General features: G+C 34.0%; 1 protein-coding gene across 6 annotated transcripts in view; it reads right to left on the reverse strand.

The window, feature by feature from the left end:
* Positions 1-24,430, reverse strand: part of DACH1 (dachshund family transcription factor 1) — a gene marked incomplete at both ends in the record, with an annotated part of 377,461 nt that overhangs the window by 208,155 nt on the left and 144,876 nt on the right. For all 6 annotated transcript variants that reach the window (XM_080916938.1, XM_080916936.1, XM_080916937.1 and 3 more), the window contains one exon: positions 22,746-22,861. In XM_080916938.1, the coding sequence (XP_080773064.1) occupies positions 22,746-22,861 (116 nt within the window). The remainder of the gene's footprint in view (positions 1-22,745; positions 22,862-24,430) is intronic.

Here is a 24,430-nt window from a genome sequence, read left to right on the forward strand (position 1 = left end):
GAACATGAAAGTTGTAACAACAAAAACTCTGTTTCAATGTCCCTATACACACACTTCCTATTCATCGGCCTATACATATCAAATGTTTACTTGAAAAGCAAACATTTCTAAACTATTTACCACAAGCGATATTCTGTTAGCATTATCTGAAAGTCTCTTAACAAACAGATTACTTTCAGATTTGGGAAAGTGCAGAAAAAGTCACTGTAGTCACAGCTTACAGGTCTGTGTTGAATACTGGAACTTGCCAAGAGTACATCTTTCATGGTCCCATTATAGACAAAGGGGAAAAAAGAGCAAAAGATAGAAACACAGTTTTCATGTGTGCTTCCCACTAAAAGTATAGAAAGAAGTATGTAAACAATGATGCCACTTGCACCAGTGCTCTGATTGGGGCTGTAAATGTACAAGTACACAGCTCTTGGAGACAATGTTGTATACAAGCATAACTAACAGTCTAAAACTGTGTAACGAATAAAAGGAGAACCAGCATTCAAAAGAGACGAGTTTATTCTCAAAGTATACATAAATCTCAGAGAACTAAACCACTGAGTCCACAGTGTAATCGGCATATGCCACTGCTTAAAAATGTGTTGAGAACTCAGAAATTTTGAAACAATTACACTTTACAAATGTGCAATGCACCACAACTTCTAAGTCTGGTATGATAATATTATATTACAAAATGACTGCTGACATATGTGTGTGTTTATGTGTGTGAGTGCGTGTATGTGTATTTGTGTGTGTGAATATATATATTTGTGTGTGTATTTCTATCTACATATAGAGTTGTCTGATTCAGAAAACAACAATCATTCTGACAAGATATGAAATGATAAAATATTTATTTGACAGAGAGCTAGGCGAAAAATAAAGGACAGCAAGTTTAGAGGAAACGGAGGCTTATCTCCTGGAAAAGAAAGGCTTAATTTGCTATTGTGTACTGACACTTGATTCTTCCTGGATTCATATGTCAGCATCGATTTGGGTGTGTGCGTGCCTGCATGCGTGTGTGTGTGTGTGTGTGTGTGTGTGTGTGTGTGTGTGTGTGTGTGCGCGCGGGCGCGTGTGATGTGACCTCTACCATAGCTTACTCAATGTTAAAGAAATGGTAAAGGTACAACCCTTAAAATTATCTAGATTGCTTACTTAAAATCAGGAAAAGCAAGTATCAGAATTCTGAGAGAAGACTTTCTTGGTGGCTTCCAGGTGCTCATGAAAGCCTCTGAAAGTCCCTAACCACTGGTGTGCATGCTGAGTCTTGGTACTGTGTCATTTTATATGTACTCTTTTTTAGTTGCTCCACAAAGAAGATTTGTCAGCCATTAAGATTCTGATTCCGTGTATATAAAGTTAAATAACCAGCCCATAGTTACCTCAGAAGGCCAAGCAGATTGATGTTCTTCCTTGGGCTAAAAATAGCATTCAAGTTTCTTAGTGTTCTGTAGAACAAATATCCTGAATAAGAGAACTATTAATTTTCTTTTTTTCATTTCTCTTAAAATGTTGGTTTCTGAATTTCATGCACATTCTCAAGAAAATCTTGTTAATGGAAGGTCACCCTAGACTAAGTGAGTCCACCAGAAAGATTAAAAGGATAATTCTGGATGAGTCACAGTTTTTATGAACCATATAAAGAAGAAAGCAAAAACATAAATTCTCACTGGTCAATAATGTAAAGACCTTGACACTCTAGAGACATATTTCAAAGCCTACCCTGGTTTGTTCTTTAGGGTACACTATTCAGAGTTCAGGGTGTTCTCTTTTGTTTGAAAGTCCACAAATGTCACTCTCCTCTTATACATGCTGGCTCAATGTCTTTTTATATCTGGCCACAAAGGGACAATAGATAAGGACAGGATGAGATCGTCTTTGTTCATTTCTATCTGTTCTGCATTTTCTTGTATTCATCCTTGTGCTATACTGGAAGGTCTTTATACTATCAACTATTAGTGTTACAGCTTCATTTTTCCCAATTTGACCACTTCTTTATACATTTTTCAAGCTTACAAATATGCATCTGAACAACACTTGTGGGTGTGTAATCCCTTCAACATGAGAAGTTAACTTATTAAACATGTTTCTAGGCCCGCTGCTCTCACATGTAATTTCAATTTTCTGATGTTTATTTCCTCCTAAATGTGAACATGTTTCGTTGAATTTTACCTAAACTATCTTTCCCCCCTTTACTTCTCCTTCCCAAATATTGTCTATTTTAAAGTTATATGTGTTACATATTTATATAAATTATCCTTCTAACACCAATATTGACATATTAGAAAGTTTATGTCTGTGTTTGCACTTCAAGAGGTTGATATCTAGTGACTTCCTTTATCATCCAACTTTCTTAATTGAGACAAGTTCATTCACTGAAGCAACTTGGTGGCTACTTTAGCCAAACCCCTGGGATCCTGGTCTCTGATCCCTCACTGGAATTTTAGCTGTATGCTTGTATGTCCAGGTTCTCTGGCTTATGGTCACAGAACCCACTTCTGCTTTTACCACCAGAATACCTGCTTTTTCAGCTGCCACAGCTTTCCAGCACTTTCCTCTGCTTTTGTCCCACATTTTTTTTCTAGTGTTTATCTTGATTTCTGACACTCGTATTAGCATAGATACTGCACAAAATGTTTTAGGTGCACTAAATCTCAGAAGAATTAGCATCTACATCTGTCTTTTGAGCTTACTTCAGTTTCTAAAGCCTGCTGGTGAATTTTAATAACTCCAGGCAAACCATGAGTAATATATTATGATAACTAGTCCTAAAGGGCCAAAAAGATAAAGGTGTGTTAAGTATCTTAACACTAAAGGAAGAGTAAATGATAAGTCAAAATAAATACTTCTGGCCTTAAGTCTGGATCCTTAATTATTCTATTCATATAAAAGCATAATAATGTTTTATACCAAGTATATTGATATACAGAATGATAAAGATTAGATTTTTAAATAGCTGCTATTCCTACTGCACCTTATACATAACCTATTTGGTATGAAAAGTTACTTTGAACCTAAGTAGAGTGCAGGTTACATATTGTTCTTCCCAGGAGGTTGCAAACCCTTTCAGCTCTATTATGAGATAAAATTCATATTACAATTAAAAATTAAGTGAGAAAAGAGTCAAGGAGGAAAGGAAAGAAGGAAGAAAGACAAAAGAGGACACAAAAAGGAGACAAAGAAAGGGATAGAGGGAAATAAAGAGGGAGTGTGAGGAAAGGAAGAAGGAAAGAAAGGATGAATGTGATTCATAGCAGATAAAAGAGAGAATTAAAATATTGTATATTAACATTTTTACATTACTGGAAGCTGGTTGTAGTAACTTGCAGATATTGTTACACTAATTCAAGTTTACTATTTTAACAGAAGGTTATGCGTTTGCGATGGAAAGTTACTTGGATTTCCCACAGTAGAGCTACTGAGACCTGGACTGAAACCCTTTACTTCCAGGGTAGAGCCTTACCCTTGTAGCTATGTCCTTCCCAATGGGAGATACCCTGTAAAGCACAGAGCAGCTCAGGGGTTCTGGAGGAGGAAAATATATACTATAAAACATAATTAAAAATTGTGGAGGCTGCATATGACAAGAATACCCATAAAAAGCAGATACAAACCAGCTGGCTGTTAACAGCCTTCTTCTGGGTTATAAAAATCTTAAACCTGCTGTAAGGCACTCAATTCAATTTACATAACCACAGAGCTGACATTCCTTTTAGGTTCCTCTGTGGGGAATTTTTGTTTTGTTGTTGTTTTTGTTTTGTTTTGTTTTTTGACTTGTTTTAAGGTAATGTAATAAACAGCCATGAAAAGAAGTAATATGGCAACTTACAGAGAAATTAATTTCTGCATTAAGCTTGGAAAATTAGCCCCCAAAAGCTCTGAATACTCAAAAAACAATTTACCTTATGAAGCTCAAAAAGAAGGAAGGCCAGAATGTGGATGCCTCAGTCCTTCTTAGAAGGGAGAACAAAACAGTCATGGGAGGAAATACAAGGTCAAATAGAGGAGCAGGGATTGAAGAAAAGATCATTCAGAGACTTACTCACTGGGGATTCACCCCATATGCCACCAAACCCAAGCACTATTGCTAATGCCAAGAAGTGCTTACTGGCAGGAGCCTGATATGGATGCCTCATCAGAGGCTCTACTGGAGTCATACAGATAGAGTTGAGGATGCTTGCAGCTAACCATCGGACTGAACATGGGGACCCCAATTAAGGAGCTAAAGAAAGGACTGAAGGAGCTAAAAGGGTTTGCAACCTCATGGGAAGAACCAGATTATTAACCAAGGAAACCCTCCAGAACTTTCAGGGACAAAAACACCAACCATTGAGCACACATTGTGAGATCTCTGGCTCCAGGTGCATATGTAACCAAGGATGGCATTGTCTGACATCAAAAATTCAGTGAAGGTGCTTTATCCCAAAGTGGGGGATTGCCAAGGAGCCCAGGGTGGGAGAGGGAGCACCTTCCTGGAACCAGATGGAGGGGGAGGGGGCCTGGGAGTGGGGAGGGGATAATATTTGAAATGTAAATACAGAGAATATCCAATAAAATAATAATAATAAAAGACTGGAAATCAGAGCTTTTATATGAAAATCTTCCAGGAATTACAAAGTATATGTAGCAGACCTGGGTTGTCTGATTATGCGGGGTTACTTTTCAGATTTTCTGGTTTCTCATAACATAATGCTTTCTCTGTGGGTCATGCGGTAGGTTTCTCTGCCTGCATTGGAGTCATTGGTATTTCATAATTTAATCTCACTAGCCTTGTCCTCACAACCAATATCTACGGTCTAAAGAGATAAAATAATATTTTGGTCAAGCATATCTGAAGCAACTCTAATTTCCTGGAAACCTAATGATGCAGCCAGCATACAGCAAAACTAACACTGCTTGCTGTAGGGAATTAAAATAAACAAAATAAAATAAAATCAATCATACATTGACTGAAGTTTTGATGTATAAGTGCTGGCAGACTAAATTGCCCAGGGCACAAAATGAGCATTTCTTTTGATAATTTACTTGATTCCCTATGTAAGTACATGTAGGGCATTTTATGCCTGACTTATATTTAATCCAGTAACCTGCTTAATATTTTAAAGACCATAATTATATACAAGAATTAAAAAATATAACATGATGACATTTCAGATCTGACATACAAAAAAACATTTATATACTTTTAGTTTTAAAAATTTAATAATTTGTGGGGAAGAATGTGAAAAGGTGTTATAACAAAATAAAATTGTATTCCATTTTCATTAAGAATAATGAAGACAAATGTATTAGGATTATGGGACAGGAAATGGCTCTTTAAATGAATTGGGATTATGAGACAGAACTCTTTAAATTTTGTGAAAACACAAAATAAAAATAAAATGTGTTTATATGTTTCCTAGTTATGTATTATAAAGATCAATATTTGTTAATGCTGGCACTTACAAAATAAACAAATGTAAATGTATGTATGTTTATGCCACTTAGACTTGTTCAGTCTCTAATTAATATCAGGAGAATATAGATAATCCTTACTTAATTTATAATCCAAAAGATTATTAAAATTATTTCACAGTAAAAATAATTCATGACTACTATTCAATTCAGAAAATTTTGTATTTGCAGTTAGACAAATTAGTACATGTTAATATGTAATTAATTAAGTCCATAAATTTCAGTTTCAAACAACCAGTTCAGCAATTTTAATGCATCAATATTTGGCCAGCAATAAATATAAATTTACTAGATTGGTTTTTCAAAGTAACCTATGAAAGGGAATTACTCCTTGTACTTGGGTGTGGTTCTATTTGATAAACACTGGTGGATCATTTGCATATTTCTGGGTTGTTTTTTCTGTTTATCATTTGTTGGTTTGTTGGTTACTTGGCTTTTGTTTTGTTTTGTATTTGTCTGTCTGTTCGTTGGTCTGACTATTTAATTCATATCTACCTCAAACTCTTAAGCCTCCTGCTTCTGTAAGTAAATGCTTAGATTACAGACATGAAATACAAGGCCTGGCTCTTAGTAAATTTTAGATTCAGGGCTTATCAGAATAACTGTTTTAGAATAATTTTCTTCAATATTAAAACTCCGTGCTACACACTTGATAGTGTGCAGTCAAGACACTTGGTTTGCATGAGATCGCAGAAATCTGCAGATGGACTGATACCGAGCAGTCTCTCCATCCTCCCATTCTTTTTTTTCCTCAAAGAAATATTATTAATTTGTGACATTTATTTCTCAATTTTAAAAAAATTCACACCTTTTTACTTTTCTTTCCTAATTTAACTTAGGGTCCCAGGATAGAACCAGGTTGATGTTGAACTCTTATTTCCTCTTCCTCTTCCTCCTGAGGGCAGAGATGGCTTATACTATCATATCTTCATTTATTATATATTTTTTCACACAAATACATGATTTTAATTACAAATTCGAGATTAAATCATATATGGGAACCATGATGATCAATTTATGTGTTCATTTATCTGAGCCATAATGCATATATATAGTGTCAGTGCTTGGCTTTTTTTTTTTTTTTTTTTTTTTTTTTTAAGGTTTGGTACTCTGCATTAAGGTCTTACTAGTTACAATGAACAAAAAATACATGTAAAACAGGATGTAACCCGGAATTAGTCAAAGTTTTCTTGGTGTGTAAGGGTTGAACATAATATACAGTTGCTGATAATGGGATGCTAACCCCAGAGGGCTTGGACTGCCCCAGAAACAACTCACAGACTGTGTGAAGTTCAAGAAAACAAAAAACAAAAAAACAAAAAACATTATGCTCAATCCATCCTCCCATTCTGCTTGTAAATAATTCATTTGTCCAGTTCTGCCTTTCAAATGAACAGAGGATTATTCTAGACTTCTGTTAAGCCTGAATTGGATGTCCTCATGTTTCACCAGAGCACCAGATTTTCCTTTTCCTCTAAAAGTCCTCATTTCCTTAAACTAATCTTCATGAAATGACCGCCAATTTTCATTATCTGATCTGAACAAATTGTTTTCTACCAAACCTCTCAAGACATAAGAACTATAAAAGGAAATGATTCTATGGCTGTGTTGTAACCAGGCCAGACTGTTGTCAAAACAATACAATAAGTAACGCTCATTAGCATCAACATTGCTAATGAATACAGAAAGGGCTTAAGTGAGTTGCCATATTGGCAAAGTTCACTGTGATCTTCTTCCCAGATGCAGAAGTCTTTTTTAGGTGGAACAGAACAAATGTTACTGTTAAAACTTTCCAGGAATCTGTTCACACTTTTATTTTAATTGAGATCACCCTTAAGGAATAAAATGCTTCTCACAATCAGCATGTTTTCTACATGGAGTCATTTCTGAAAGATAGTTTGAATGAGCTAGTATGTGTAAAGGGATCTAGTAGATTACATTAAAGAAAATTCTAATAAATAAATAGTATCAATTACTGATGCTCTATCTAAAGACAACTCTAAGCAGCAAGGGATATCCTCTACACTTCCCTATAATATAAAATGCTTTACAATATTTTTCACAGAAATTAATAGATTTTCTTGGTTTATGCTTGTGGCATACAGAATTTTCATGAAGATCATACTGACATAAAACAGTTTAAGTATGGCATTTACTATCAAAATGGTTAAGATCATTCCCTTAACATTAGCTATCCTTTTAGAAGATACCAGTTCTTTTGCACAGGTCCCTTGTCATTCCAAAAGTCCTTTAATGATGGGATTTTGAGGGATAATGTCATTGATACCTATAACTCATGACAAATACTTATAAAAAAGAAATATGAATTCTAAAGTATATATTTCACAAATTCCTATAAGTAATAATGAGTACGTTGTTATAATAAATATGACAGATATTTGTTTCAGTTTACTTACAGATAAATTTATAACTTATTGAGAAATTTAGGATGTGTGACTATGTGAATATATATTTACATTGTGCTGTTTAGCTGAGGAAAACATGTATCAAATGGAGATCTAGAAATTATGATCATGAAAAGCAGCAGGAATAATGCAATGGTATTGCTCAGGTATTTTATCACTTTATTACTCCAGGTAGACCACAGTTTATATGGCACATAGTTGACATCCTCAATGTGTCAAATACAGTGATATGACTCATTAAAACAACAAGAAGAAAACAGAAGAAAGTAGACAGAGAGAATAGATAGTCCTGGTTTAGGGAGTAGCCTGAAATACATGTAAAATGCATGTAGGAAACTTTATACAGCAGATCATGATTTCTGGTCAAACCACTGGAGAGAAGATTTGAAGATTGGAAACTAAATAAACTGCTACTGTTTGTTTGTTGATTCTGATACCCAGTAACATTCAGGCTCAGAAATTTAAGGCAATTACCAGCATCTGGATCTATTTGATGGTGGAGTCATAAAAGACACACTTATGAAAGAGATCAGTTCAAAAGGTATAGTGAGAGCCTCTGTAATGGTTAAACTTTCATGGGGGGCAGGGCAATAACAGTTGTGTGATGGGGTTGGTGAATGGCTCAGTGGTGCAACACTGGACCAGCATTGTCATCTTCTGAGGTATGCTGCATTGAGAGAACTGCCATCAGAACCAAACAAACAAACAAATGAGAATAAGAAAGGGGTGGTGAAGAAAAAGTAAGAAAATAGTATAGAAATCCACATTTTTCAACATGTAAAAAAGCATGCATAACTTATTTGATATTACTGTACAGAACTTATATGGCTATCTCATCCATAGAGGTTTCTAGAACATGAACAAAAAAGGTATGTCATGGTTCATTTAAAAATATATGTTGTTTCTAACTGATAGAAGATTTTGTGGATTCGCCAATTGTCAGTGTGTTGAGGTTTTATTCCCAGTTATAAAATCATAGTTGCAAATACTAAGTGGTATCGTAAAAGATTCTCCTCTGTAAGGTAGATTGGTGAGTTCATGTCAAAAAAAATCATGATCAAACCTGGCATTTTTGTTGACAGACTTTGTGGGGAGGCCAAAGGTGTAATTAGGCCAGAAAATTACTTTCTCACCACTAGAATTGTTCCCTTCAGGTTCTGAGTTATCAGTCCAGAAAATTTCATTAAACACTAAATTCACTTTAAGACAACTGTCAAAATTAAACAGAGGTGAGTCGAGTCAAGGTCCTAATATTCAAATCTCTCATTTGGACATTGAGATTCAATACAAAATAAGAGGCTATCAAGTCAATCTTCTAATAAGACAAAACTTTTTGTAAATTTCAAAAACAATTCTTTTCTTCAGAAAACTAGATAATTTTTATTTTCTATTCAGTAAAATCTTGATTTGAAAATAGGAGAAATTATATATTATTACTGTAGATATGCTGATTTAAAACGTTGAAGAGATTGTTATAGCATATTTTCGTGTTAGGCACTTAAGACATTTGAAAGAATGGAAGAGATGATGTTACATATTCTACATTTACTTACAGACCCATTATTAACAAACAAACAAAAAACAAAACTTATGCTATATGATGTAACAGGATTACTGTCTGTTCTCCAAAATACATCACTACTTAACAGTAAATATTTGAAATATAGATTATTTTCTTAGAAGACCATGTGGTCTTTAGTGTTTTATATAGCAGAGTGAAATATTATTCCTGTAGCATATACACTGAATTATCCTGACATACCATTTCTTACTCTGCTCCTAAAAGGTAGTATTTCAAGTGAGCTAAGAAAAAAACAATGGAGAGATTCACTACTACTGAGCAAATGAGTAAGTGACTAATTCCATGACACTGAATGATTATAGTTATAAAAATGTAAGGTTTCCCGTTAGATGACTAAGACATCAAAACAAAACAAAACAAAACAAAACAAAACGGGACTTTTATGTGTAGGCATTCATGAATTTTAGAAATCCCTTCATTAGAACTAAATATTTATCATTCAATTAGCATTTTATCGATTTGCAAAGTTAAATGTAAAAGTGAGACTACTCATTTGTGCTCAGTATGTGGTGGCAAGTTAGACATAGAGTTCAAAATAAGGACACACTAAGGAAATCTCAAACTAGTCATGAAATATGAAATATATACTTACATAGATACAATCATGCATGTATATGTGTGTGTGTATATATATATGTGTGTGTGTATATATGATTGCCCAATCTCTGTTGTACTGGCATTGTACCCTGGGCTGCTGTGAGACAGGAGATCTTTCACTGGTGGACATTTACAGACCTGAAGAATAAATTCTAAGATATCTTTTATCTTATTTATTAACTCTTGGAATCAAGGGGCTGAAAATGTATACTACGTTAAACTATTGTGAATCATCCCTTACTATTTCTATAAAAGTTAAAATGAAATACCTAGTTATCTGAGAAAAAATAGATATATTGGTGAGTAGAGTATGTTTAACACAAATAATTTAAGTTGCCACTACAATATGGGTAAAACTACCAATTTTAGCATTAAGGTTAATCATAGCAATGATAAATATTCTATTAAATTTTGACATACTTTTTAAAGAAAAACTTTTATTTCAGTTCTTCAAAAGAACATCAGTTGTACTGAGAAGGAAGGAACAACACTTAATTTCAGAGCCCAGATGTAGATCAATATGAATACATTATACAACTTTAGAGTATCTTATTTTATTCTTTATAATCAGTTCACTTTCTATAAATGTCATATAATGTAAATGTGGTATTAGTTGTGTATAGAGTTTCTACAATGTACTAGTCATTCAACAAATATTTTTCTCCCTATTGTTTAGTGTAATTTACTAAGTTGATTAATTAAAGTCTATTTATTTAACAATATTTTAACTGCAGTCCGTTGGAAATGGAAGATACCGTAGTGAACAATGTGGAAGCAGATGGCTATTTTAAGTATTTTTCTTCTATTTTATAGCACATTTAATGTCTTAGCAAATATACAGATTAAGTTTTGCAGTATATACCTGAAAGATATATGAGGAGAAATATATACTTAAACTCACATACACTGTAAAGCAACTCTCAAATATTTTCACTCATAAAAATGTAATTGTGTTTTGTGAATCCACAATGAGACTGTGGTGCTTTTATACTGTCTGTGTAACAATGTTTACACAGTTGTTCCACAACTGTTCTTTGAAAGCTACACTTCTTGTGAAATTAATAAACAATGAAAAAAGAAACACACAAGCTATAAGCATTTTTGTAACAAAATTTAAATAAAGAGAAGTAATAGCTGAGGGAAATCTCTATAGCATTTTTACTTATAGAGATAGTCTAAATGTTTTCACATCTAATAAGAATTGTTGCAGTATTGTAAGTTCCTTTTTCCCATTGTTGCTTCTCCCATTGTATGGAGTTCAACTTGAATACATTATACAACTTTACAGTGCCTTATTTTCTTCTTTGTAGTAGATTAAATTACTTCCTGGAAAGGTATCATAGAATTCTAAATCAACATAACGTTTGTTACACTTAAGTTTCAACATTATTACTGCTTGGTGAATATAGATAAAATAAGTGTGACAATTATTTATATTCTTGTGTAACATTTTGACACTGAAATGTAAGAGATTAATTTTGGAAACCACAGGAAAACAAACTTTCTGGAATTTGGGCCAGTATCAACAATGGTCCGGGCATGTCCATTTGAATGGTGTGTCAATGAGATTTTTTTTAACCATTTCTGTAATTTCAAAAGATTTCAAAAGACACACCATACTAGGTTCTCTAAGATAACAATATTTCAATTTTGGAAAGCTACATGTTTCGCGAAACTCTGACTTTGACTAAGCCTTCCTCACTAATACAGATACTAATCTACTACAGATGATTGATGTAGAGCTCAGTATAATTTCAAATATTCATAGAATATTATTATGTCATGAGATCCATGCTGAGAAAGCAATTGCTATTATAAATCAAGAAGACAACTCATACGGACAGGTCATATGGTAGTGGTTCTTCTTGGAATGGTATCTTTAAATTTAATTTTTTCAATATGTAACCTGAAGAATAGCTATGATGAAATGAATTTCATTCTCAAATAAATCAAAATAGCATTGAATCATGTTATTAAGAGAGCAACATATTGGAATTTAGAGTTGCTTATATGTGTGTTCATTGAACCAACATGTTTCCATGCAATTCTTCTTAAAATGACTACTACATACTAAAATCCCTAGTGATTTTGTTTAGGAATATAATAAAGTAATAGAAATTACAATAGATATTTATACTTTTAGTAGAAGAGTGAGACACTGAAATGGATAAATCAGTTTTGAAAATCTCATTCTAATAATATTCATCAAACAGATGTTTTAATAGGAAAAATAGCAGCTTCCTAAACTGGTCTAAAAATATACGTTGTTAGAAAAAAGAACATTTTATTGGCCTTGATATAAGTATTGCATGTATTTCAAAACTATCTTGGTAATAGGAATTATTATGTCTACCTGGGAATAACAGGGTATATTTGTATACATTTTTAAAATTAGCAATGTGATATCGCCTTTAATTCTACCACAATACTGTATTTATAAATTTGTCTCCATATCATCAGAAAATGAAAAACTGAGGTAATGAGAAAAAGTATATTTAGAAAATCAACTTCCTCCAAAATTATTGAAATTCAAAAAAAAAAAAAAATAGCAACCTCATTGAAATGTGTTTTAACTCAATATGATGCTACATTACCAGGGCATTTAAAATGGAGTGCATCTCTGAGAATTGAATATAAATCATAAACATAAATCATAAAATTCTATAATAATGATCCAAGAGTAATCACTGCTGTGAGAAGAGAGTTATCTCAGAAAAAAATATGTGAGCTTAGCTAATTGCATGATACTAAACAAACTTACAAATAGATGAAACTCAGTTGATCAGAAGCTGATAACACACACACACACACACACACACAAGGACAAGCCCATTTTCTCAGAAGTAATGTGTCTAGAGATAAGCAGCTTCCACTCAATTGGAATACATCAGACTGTTGCAAAGCTCTTCATTAGGAAATTCAACATTTGGCTGCCCAGCCTTAAACCAAAAAGTATTATGGTGCATAACCTGTTTTTCTCTTCACAAAGTTCTATCATGTAGAAGCTATGTCAGACCGTAGGATGATTATTAATAAGGCAGTGGGTTAGGAGAAGGCAGCTTGATGTAGAAAATTCAAAGTTATAAAAACCGTTTTTGACAAATACAAACAAATCTATACTAATGAAATGTGTACAGTGCTCAGTGTTTCTACAATGATGTTCTCGGTCCGGTTCTTGCCCGAGAGAACTAAGCAAAGCCAACATTGTTCAAGGTCACTTAGCTGTAAAGTGACAAGGAAGAAAAAGCCTGCCAAGCCTTCTTGGTTCCAAGTTAGGATCTGTGTCACAATACCACCTAGCTCAAAAAATAAAAATAAAATAATAATAATGTCCTTTGAAGACATGAGTCATCACTTGCTGAAGGCATTCTAAATGTGAGCAAAGCAATGAATACCCACGGTGATCTGCCCTGGGACTAGGTCTGCTTGCAGCTGGAAATCAAAATGTGACATAGCACAAAAGATCAAATAGTCATCACTGTGTGATTGTTGACCATATAGCAGGTGCACAGTCATGTTTTGGTCACAGAATTGAGCTTATAGAAATAAGATTGCAGGTTTATCATTTTTAAAAGCTGTTTGGCTCTTTATTATACATTTTTAGCAATTAAAGAATTCAATACTCAATCAAAGGAAAGAAATATGCACTCTTAGGATGCACTGTCATTTGCCATGTATAAAGTTGTAAAGCAGTGTGTAAGAGAATATTTCATATCTATAAAGATGTGTTCCCTACAACTGCAAGTTTATGTAATAAGTCAGTGTCACTGAGGAAGTGTGCAATAGCCAAAACTCACTATCACCTCTGTTAGCTCTGTTGGGGTTATCTTGTATTGCATTTCCATGACTATGAATATCTTGTTAAGCTAAGACACTTCATGTCAAAGCTCTACATTCCAAAATGCTATCATTTTTATCTTTAGGTCAAATAGATGTTGCTTGAAGATGATGGCAAATAAATGGTAATAATTTACAATACTGAGATCTGTTTTACATCAGCATTTCTCCTGAGTTAATTTCTTTTGCAAAATTTGCTAGTGATTGACACATTTGACATTCATGACAATCCGAGAAAATGACTGAATATTTGAAAACAACATTATTTACCTATAAAAGAAAAAATTATGAATAGGTCAAATCAACATACATTTTATAAGTGGTAGACTGAAAGGGTCCTATGGTTTTCAGATATGAATTTCTCTTGGAACTTGAGTTTTCTAATTGAAATTGACATGAACTTCATTGTTAGTGATTCAAGAGGACATAGCAAGGCCAGGGAAAACAGAGAAAAAGACATTAAATTAAAAAAAGTATTTGTTAGATTTTATACTCACATTTCTACAAATGAGCTAAATATACTATATATAAAAGTAGGGCATCAAGAAGAAATATCATTGCTTTCAAAACATTGGGTGTTCCTCGCAAAAGTCTGGAAAAACTAGTTAAGTTTAGATATTGATGCATAATTCGTACGATGTAATTTAATGTCTGGAAAATGTACAGCCTTTAACTTTAAGGATACCATATCAAGTAGGAAATACAAGGCCAATGGAGAAGTAGCCCAGGGTACTTGGTTTGTGTTGAGGATGACTTCACTGTATTCTCCTGGCTCCAACTGTCAATTTAATTCATAGGCCCTCATCATGGCTGCTTTACTCAATGCTGAGGATTGATCTCAGGGTTTCCTGGTTGGACAACAAACACTCTTCAAACTAACCTTATATTTCCAACCTAATCTCTCTCTTAAGAAACTAGGAAATTCCTATTTCCCTAACAAGTGTAATGGGATGACTTTTTATTGTCATTGTTTTTTTGTTGTTGTTGTTGTTGTTGTTGTTGTTGTTGTTGTTTCTGTTTTGTTTCCCTTCTTTAGATTGGTTTCAATGCTGCCCTTTAATAGTGTATTAAATGGTTTATAAAACAGATAAGTGACTTCTACCCTCTAGATTTTTCTTAAACTTTCTGTCAGAAGACACAACCACATTTCTGTCAAAAGGACTCTGAACTGAGCACAATAGGGAGTTTCTTATGGAAACCAATAGAGCTCCGGGTAACTTGGTAGACTACTTCTTCAATCTGTTGGTTAAACGTTTATCCTCGGGGGAGGGTGGTTGGGAGAGGGAGCACCTTCATGGAGGCAATGAGAGGGGGACACGGGATGGGATTGTGGGAAAGGGATAACATCTGAAATGTAAATGCAGAGAATATCCAATTTTTTTAAAAAAAAGTTTATCCTCAGAGCACCATAGCACTGTTCTGTCATGTGCTATACATGTTTTTAACACTAAACATTATCATTTCTAAATCCATATCATCTAAATTGTTCCCTCAATGTCCAACAGTTGGTCAGTATCTTAAGATATTTTTGACTACCACATCTACATTTAACACGTTAGATGACACTTGAAGTGCCAAGTAACACTGTATTGCTGTTTCTCTTTACATAAATATCATCTCCAAGTTCATCCAGTTAGGATTAAATTATCACTTTTTAATGTTCTACGAGAATCATGATACCTTTGATTACAGAGACAATGAAAACATCTCAATATTATTCTTAACATGGATTGTTTTTAAATAAAGTCAAATTCATTCATTAATAGGAAAATAATCAATTTGTTCACAAAAACACTTATTAAGACTAATCTTTCTGACTTGGCTCGATCTCTAAAGTCTTGTCAGTTGGCTTTTCTGCATCCTATGAAATGACAGGTGAAACCTAGAAGCATCCTTAGGAAATAGGGAAAAATCAAAAGAAGGTCTTACTTTGTTTGCTTTAGTTCACATGACCAGACTGGATTATTATCCAGTAATTCCCCAAAATTATTAAGGGAAGGAGCTGAGACTTTGATGTTCATCTCAGAGGGGAGAGGCTACTGGAGACAGACTAAGCACTGTTTGTATTGTTTTGTAAAACTCGTGTCCTATCAGGTCTGTTAGAAGTTCACATATGTGTATAGCAGACTTGCTGCTTTTTCTAAATGCCATTACTTACATTTCCTTCTTTGCTCATTTACAAAGGGAACCAGGGTTGTGCTAGCACCTTCTAATAATCAACAATAATATAGTGACCAATAATGATATACTAACTATTGTATGAGACATGGGTCAACACATTAAAAAGTGTACACAAAAGTTCAATAATCTACAAACATCCAGTTATCTATACAGCATCCAGCAATAGTCACACTTGACAAAAGAATTACATTTGCTTAACTTTTGTTACATTTACTGTTCGGGTGGGTCTGAGTGACCATCCATGTGCATGGATGTTGGATATTAGCTGGAGGAAGTTGGTTCTTTTCTTCCATTACATAGGTTCAAAGATCAACTCAGGCACTTAATCTTGCACATAAACACGTTATTCCACTGATATATCTAACCTAACTGGCCCCATTTTCTTTTACTTTCAGGGCTGGGAATTGAACATGGGGTTGGAAAATTCTAGGCAAATGGTTGGCCTCTGAACGAAATCCGCAGAATTGTTTTCTTAATGTAAATGCATTTCCTTTCTCAGCAGGAACACTGTCATACCGAAAAGGAAGCAAACATTGATAAGAAGAATTAGTCAAATGAAAGACTTCAGTCCTCTGAATGCAATGAGAAAGACGAAAAATCAGATAATGATTTCAGTGTAGGCAAATGAGATACAGAAAAGAACTTAATAAACACTTGGAATAAAACAATTAATTAGAGAAAAAGGACTACAATTACCTTTTAATTTATGCAGAAGGGTAACCTGTCCAGAATCTAGTAACACGTATAAAATGTGGTAATTTAATTAAATCTGAAAAGAACAGTCTTTAAAACTGAGAAAATGTTTTATAAATGTCTCTGCTAGGAACAGAGTCAGGGTGTACTGTGCTCTGGCTATAGTACTCGATTATGGGCATTACACATTTTAAAAATTCAGAAATGGAAACATACTTAGTCAATTATCAGCTGTGCAGGGTCAAGGACCTGAGTTACATCCTCAGAACCCAGTGTATAAATATGAGCACAGTGGGCACGAACTTATCCTACAAACAGCAGGAAGATAGAGACAGGCATATTCCCGGGTTTCCCGGCCCTCCAGTCTAGCTTACCTGATGAACTCCAGACCAGTAAGAGATTGGAGTCACGAAAATCAAGTTGGAAGTGCATAAAATGGCACCTTGTGCTAGCCATGTGGAGGCATATGTGTGCACGTTTGGATGTGCCTGGACATGGGCCTGCGTGCATAAACATGAAACATGTACATATGCACCCATAAATAATTAATAGACAAATACATAATGACAGTTGTATGGTTCCTTATACCACAAACTGTATTTATATTTAATTAAATTGTAACCTAACTTTATTTACATGTGTGAAAAACTAGTTCTAAATTGAAATACTTTGGGTCCAATGAAAATTATTATTCCTTTGGATCATCTAAGTATAGTGAATATATACTCACATATAAACAGTAATTATAAAGGCTAATGTTGTTTCAATAACAAACACAAATTTACACATACAACATTCATCAGTTGTTTATGTAAGTGCTTGTATGGAGCCATCATACACTATAAATCTAAAAGAAGTATTTCCTTTTATGTACTTAGTATATCAAATATGTTTGTACTCTAAGCCCTAAATATTTAATATAGAGCCTATATGTGTTTAGTGGGAGTTTAAAAGCTGTATTAACACACAACTGGTTCGGTTTGTAGCTGTGAGGCATAGTAATTCCTCTCAGAAATCCTTCACTAAACAGTTATCAGCAATATTCACTGAGCAAATATTTATTTTGAGCCTCTGCCCTATGTCAGACAATATTCTCCATCTAGGGATACTTCAGTGAACCAAACTGGCCAGAATTTTTTTGTGTACATTTAATTTGTACTTCTGAGACACCGTAATTGACTTCTCACAATTCTCATCCTGACAAACTTGCTGGGTGTTGTAAACTGACAGTAGTCCCTTAAGTTATGTTCTGGGACTCTGAAGATTCTATTTATATGCCAGAATATTTTAGTGCATGTTGCTATGTTGTTTAAGCATCTGAGATGGAGATATTGTCCACAAGTACCTTACGACAGAAGGGCAGTAAAAATTTTTAAATACAAATGGGTTGGGATGGGTAGAGGGAAGGAATAGGAGAAACTTTTAAACATAGATAGGTTAGGATGGGTAGAGGGAAGGAACAGGAGGAGGGCAGAAGGGAGAGAGAGGAGAAAGTGACAGAGAGAGAGAGAGAGAGAGAGAGAGAGAGAGAGAGAGAGAGAGAGAGAGAGAGAGAGAGAGAGAGAGAGAGAGAGTCAGAGAGACAGAGACAGAGACAGAGAGAGACAGAGACAGACAGAAATGGGGACAGAGAGACCGAAAGCTATATACCAAGAACTGTCAACAGTCTAGGAACAAGCATTTTGTAAGGGACAGTAATGCTTATGACTGACTAAAACTATGATTTGGGCTCACTGATATTGATCATGAATACTTTGGTGGTAATGTTTTGAAATTTTTTTTCTCAGGTTTTGGAACTGAGAAATGCTTATAGTAGTTTGTTAGACTAGCTTCAAGGAAAAGAATAGAATTTTATACTAAAATTTTAAGACTTTATTAAAATGCAGGATGGTCTAGTATTCACACTATCCTGACACAAAGAAGGAGTGAAGGCATATTAATTCATTTTTACCTCCAACAAATAAAAAAATATACCTGATAATGGTCTTTATTACAGGACATATGATACCCTAAAAGCATTCAATTATAATGTTTCTTATGTGTGAACATAAAATCCACATGTTTAATATGTTGTGTGAACACACATGTTTTGAGTAGTTTATATCACATTTACTTTTTGAGCAAGGCACTCAAATTGTGCCTTACCAAGGTGCACAGTGAAATACATTCATTATGATTTATTTCCCAACATAAATTTAAAGTGTCAATCTTTTCAGAAAATGAGAAGAAAATGTTAAATTTTCTTAAAATAATACACATGCAAATATTCTTAAAGGATAGTTTAGGTGTTTTTACTTATCATTAATATTACCTAGAAAGAAATAAAGAAAACAAACCTCAAAAATATGTGTTTGGGTCATCAAGCCCTGGAAGAATGTTTCCTTCACATTTTTTTTGTTGTACTTAAAATATGGACATTCCAAATTGATTTGCCATTGACTGATATTGTCCTGACCTGGAAATTTATCAAAATGTATGAATGTGCTAGGTATACATTTCTATCATAATGCCAGCTGCTGTGGGAGTTACTGGGTATTTTTTTGTTTTCATTTTTTAATCTGAAAGTGTGTTTGATATGCATTTACAAAGTCATAGTGAGAAAAAGAAAATGTCTAAGCGGCAAAATATGAATCCTGTAATCATTTCATTATAAAAAAGTAGGTATTGAATGGCCTTTCCTTTAATTCCAAATTCAAGTATTGGATATTCACATAGTGATGCTGAAAACTGACACCAAAATTATACAGCAACAAGAGTTCGTATTCTGACCTGAACGTGAAATCAGGAGGTTGGCCATAGACACTATCCAAATTGCATTTCTGGCACAAGGAAAGGAGTATTCTAAATTCCTAAATATCCTTTCCTCAATTGCATAATAGACATGATCCTGTAAAAACCAAATACAAAAATGTCTGAATGCTATTAGAGCCGTTGCTAGGATGAATTTGCTTCAAACTGGTGCATATTTCAAAAATGATTTATGGCAATGCTCTGTCAGGATAAATGTAGTGACCACTGCAGGAGGTGTGCTGCCTTGTGAGGTTGTACAAAAAGGCTCTTTCTTTCCATTAACTCCAACTTGACGTTGCTATGGTATATGTGGCAACTAAAATGTTTGGAAATTATGACCACCTACCCAGGTCATCTCCTAAGGTTACACAAAACCCGACTCAAGCAAACAACAGCAAAAATGAAATGACATACAATGCTATAGGTTCTGTAATTTTGTGTTTGCTATGTTTCATATATGGATGTGTGTGTGTGTGTGTGCGTATGTATGTGTGTGTATGTGTGTATATGTCTGTGTAATTTTCTTCTGAGATAAGTTCCTTTTAAATTCTACTGATCAGTCATTGAAAATAAAAATAATTGAGTGACCAGCAACAAATCCAGTTAAAAAAAAAATATATATATATATATATAAATTCATCAAAATGATTAGATCTTATTTTCAAGGGCCATGCAGAATAAAATTGTTTAGTTTTTCCAAAGACTAATGATTAGTTCTAGTTATATAAGTAAGAATAAATGCTTATGAATTATCTGCCACTTGAACCATAGGACTTGAAACTTGGAGGTTTCAATAAGTCTATTTATCTTGAAGTTGTTTTGTTTTTACTGTAATAGCTATACTGAGGTCAGAAACATGCTATCCATATTTTTCACAAATTTAAAAATGAAAGAAACTTTAAAATTTTATGTTTGGTAAAAAAATGTAAATCCTTACTAGGGAAAAATATGTATGGAAGATTGTATTGTCTACAATAAGGAAACACCAATCAACAACACCATTAGCAGGCTGGTGTAAATCTTAAGACCCTGGTCTAAAGGAAGAAAGTAGGTGAATAAGGTTATAGGAGTGAAGCCAAACTGTTCTCAGCTTTTGGTGTGGCTCTAGGGAAAACTAAAGTATCATTGAATCTCCACCTTCTCCAGTTTACCCATTTCTCAAGGTGTTGTAACCACCGTTTCAGTTCAATGTTTGATAAACTTGAAAATGTTAGGATTTATGATTTCATACCTCACAAAAATAAGAAAGAAGTAAAGGCATGCCGTCACAACTGAAGCACATATAAATGACCCAGCGTGAGAAATCAATGACTATGATGAGTCAAGTTGGAACTACTGCCCATCTCTATACTCATCTGGGAATATACAATAGATTTGGAATAAAAGAACTTATTTAAAGGTAATGTAATATTTGATTTGTGGGTTGTAGCACATAAGCTTGTTTTCTTTAGCAGCTTCACTTACTGCAGGGTTATTTAATGATGTTATGAATAACGTATTACTTTTGTTGATATCAAGTGTGCATTATCTTTGCCTTAAATATTTGGAACCAGATCTTGAAAATGCTTAAATAAATACATTAGGAAATTGTATTCAGTGATTTAGTAGCATTTGAAAATGAACATAATTTTACCCAATACAGAAAGAATATTATTAAGAATATTAGATAAAAAAAAATCTATGTGATGTTATTAAGGTCTGATTCCTCAGATCTTTGTCTTGTCAGCATTTGTCTGTCTATCTATACAATACACTAGAGTTAGTTAAAATTTCCATATAATTTCAAAGACAACAACAAAATTTCTAAAGGAGCTCTCAGTTGGTTAGTTTATCCACCTTGGTTGGATAGAGGGATATCAACCCAAGGAAAGCATAACTGAGCTTTGCTCTGTGGAGGAGGCATCTCTAACACTGACTAACTAACAATGAAAACCATGTTAACTGCACCTGAAAAACTCTTCTCAGGTTGTACCACACCATCCAACATCATGTGTGCCTGAATTTGGGGATTTAGTAGAACAGGAAGACTAAAACTGTCTTGTGTCTCTGCCTCTGTGTCACCAACAGGAAGTGAGCAACTCTTTTCTACTATCCTTATACCCTGATATTCTGAGTTAAACTGACAAGAGAAATATCAGGCCATAGATCTGATGGAAACCCTAAGCCAGAACAAAGCCTTCCATCTAAGTTACTTTTCTTGGGCATTTGTCCAAAGAAACAAGAAAAAGGTGAATGAAACAGGACATTTGATGAATGAGTTAAATAGGACTCCAAGCTTTATCACATACTACCAATTTCTTAGTCAAATATCAAACTTGAAATAGAGATTTGGATAGTAGGACTTGGTGTGCTGAAAAGCAAGTGACATAACAAATGTCAAAGATAATACTTGGCTAGCTACGAGGTTATTTTTAGTTATTAGTTTCCATAAATATATATGGAAATTTGTATTTTTATATATACATGGGATATATATATATATATATTTATATGTTTTCCACATAAAATTTTTAGCATAAATTTTACTCTAGCATAAAAATTATAATCTCAATTACTTAGAGCTGAAATTATGGCTCAGAGGATTAGGAGTGCTTGCTTTTAGACCGTAGTCTAAATCCAATACCCATACAAAGGTTGCATGTGGCAGGGTCTGTTACTCCAACATTGGGGGTGAATGGCAAAGTACTATGAGTTGGCTGCTGACCTCCAGCTTAGTTCAAGATTAAGTAAAAGATTGTCAAAAGAATATGGCAGAAACTGATTGTAATTTGACACCTAATATTTTTACACATGTGTATGCACACACACTCACAAACACACACACACACAAACACATCAGGGTTTGAATTACCATTGATACCTCTCAGCACTGACCTTGAAAAGTCGCTGACTCCAAGCTTCTAATTTTTAGTTTAGAAAACAAAGAATAAATAAACAAATAAACAAATAACAGCAACACTAGGACTAGTGACTTTTGCTTTATGAATTTCTTGGGTGGAATGAAAATAGCTTCTAGGCAGAGATCTGAATGCTCATGATGCACCTTTAAAAGAAGCTCTCATCAGAATATTATCTTTGTGTTTATAAAATCAACCCAAAACAGGCAATTATCAATGCAATAATTAATGCATATCAAATATGTAATATTGGTTGATCTTTAATATTTTTGACATAAATAATCACACTCTTACCTGTTGGTGGAATTATTCCAGGTGACATGAGGCCAGGAACAGAATGCGGCATAATATGAGAGTTCTCTGGGGAAGTCACACTTTGGGTCCTCTTAGGAGGCCTTCCAGGTCTGGAACTGAGACAAACAAACAAAAAATTTTACAATTAAGCTGTTGTCTGACACATCATTTCAAAGTTGTTTCAAGTGGTAACACGGACTGTAAATAAATTTGTTTCAAGGACGGTTGCTTTTGCAGTTAGATGTAATAGACTTCCATCACTAATTAGATTACATGCTGAATTCATTTTCCTCATTGAAGATCAGCCACTCCTGATGCATAATTCATAGCCTGCACCTCGTTACCTGCTTCTTCATATTAATATCTATACACAGTTTGAATTGCCTCGTTTGCATATGCTAAAGTTCTGCATTCAGCCTTCAGCGCGAAAATTATGCACTAACTTGTAATAATTATTACAGTCAGCCTGCTATTGATTTATGAGACTTTTAAAAACCAAATATGTGTAGTACTTGTAATGAATGATATTTTAAGGTTCTTCAGGAAATTAAAAGGCAATGGCTGCCTAAGGAAATGTTCTGCTTGTTTGATTTAATACTACAGTTAGCTGGGAGGTGGAATGAAAGAATGATTCAGACTTATAGCACATTTTTCGATGATATGTTTTATTACTCCACACTGCTATCCTGATATCTAGATGATAAATGACTGTACATTTCTAATGTGTGAAAAGGTCTTGCAATTTCTTTATTTTTTTGTCATTTAAAATATAATTCAAGTTATCACTTAATCCTTATTTTATTTAACTGAACAACCCCACAGAGTTGTTCTTTTTTTAATATGCAAGTGCAAAATGGGAAAGGCTTGGGATTGTTTGTAGGACATGGAGAAACTTCCTACATATGATCTGGAATTTGCTTTAGGGAAAATAAGAACATGCTTATTACTAACAGTTCTTGTCCTTCACATGCCCATTAGGAAAGATTAATTTCTTGTCACAGAGTTAAATATTCAGTACTTTTTGTAAGAAAACACCAGCAAGATGTGGTATTTACAGTCTTTGAAGCAAACAAGAATATTTAGCATTATGTTCTCATTTTTGCTTCTGTATTATGAATATGCTTTTCGTGGGCTCTTCCATTATTTATTTGGCCAATATGTTCCTAGATCTAATAAAACCATTGTCAGTCCTCAAGCATTTCCATGTTTGCCTCCGCTGAGGTCCCTTGCCTCTTCAGAAGATTCAAAAACTGTCTCTCTTTTATTTCACATAAATATGTGTGATTATTGAAAAAAAAAATAATTAGTAAGTCCGTGCTTTTTTTCAATGTTCCTCATCTTCAGGAGCTTATATTCTTTCCAACAGGGAGGGAAAAATCTTGAATGTAAATAATTTTGATTTAAATTGTAATGTGCTATGCCCTATACAGTGATGTGTTCTGTTGACCAAGGGATCTCAGGCTAGGTGAGGGGATTTCCATACTCAGGAGTGAAAGACAGCAATGGAAGCATTAAAAGAAAATTCCAATCCACTTCTCTGATGGTAAGAAAACAAACAGAACTACAGAAATCATCGATGTGTACTATTGCTTCATTAAACTGGCACAGCTCAAATAGCAAGAAAAACACAGACTTGTGGCTTCTGGACTTAATACCTAGCATTAGGTTCTGGAGGCCTTTGGGAT

Source organism: Micromys minutus (assembly GCF_963924665.1).
Source record: "Micromys minutus genome assembly, chromosome: 5".
NCBI classification, from domain to species: domain Eukaryota; kingdom Metazoa; phylum Chordata; class Mammalia; order Rodentia; family Muridae; genus Micromys; species Micromys minutus.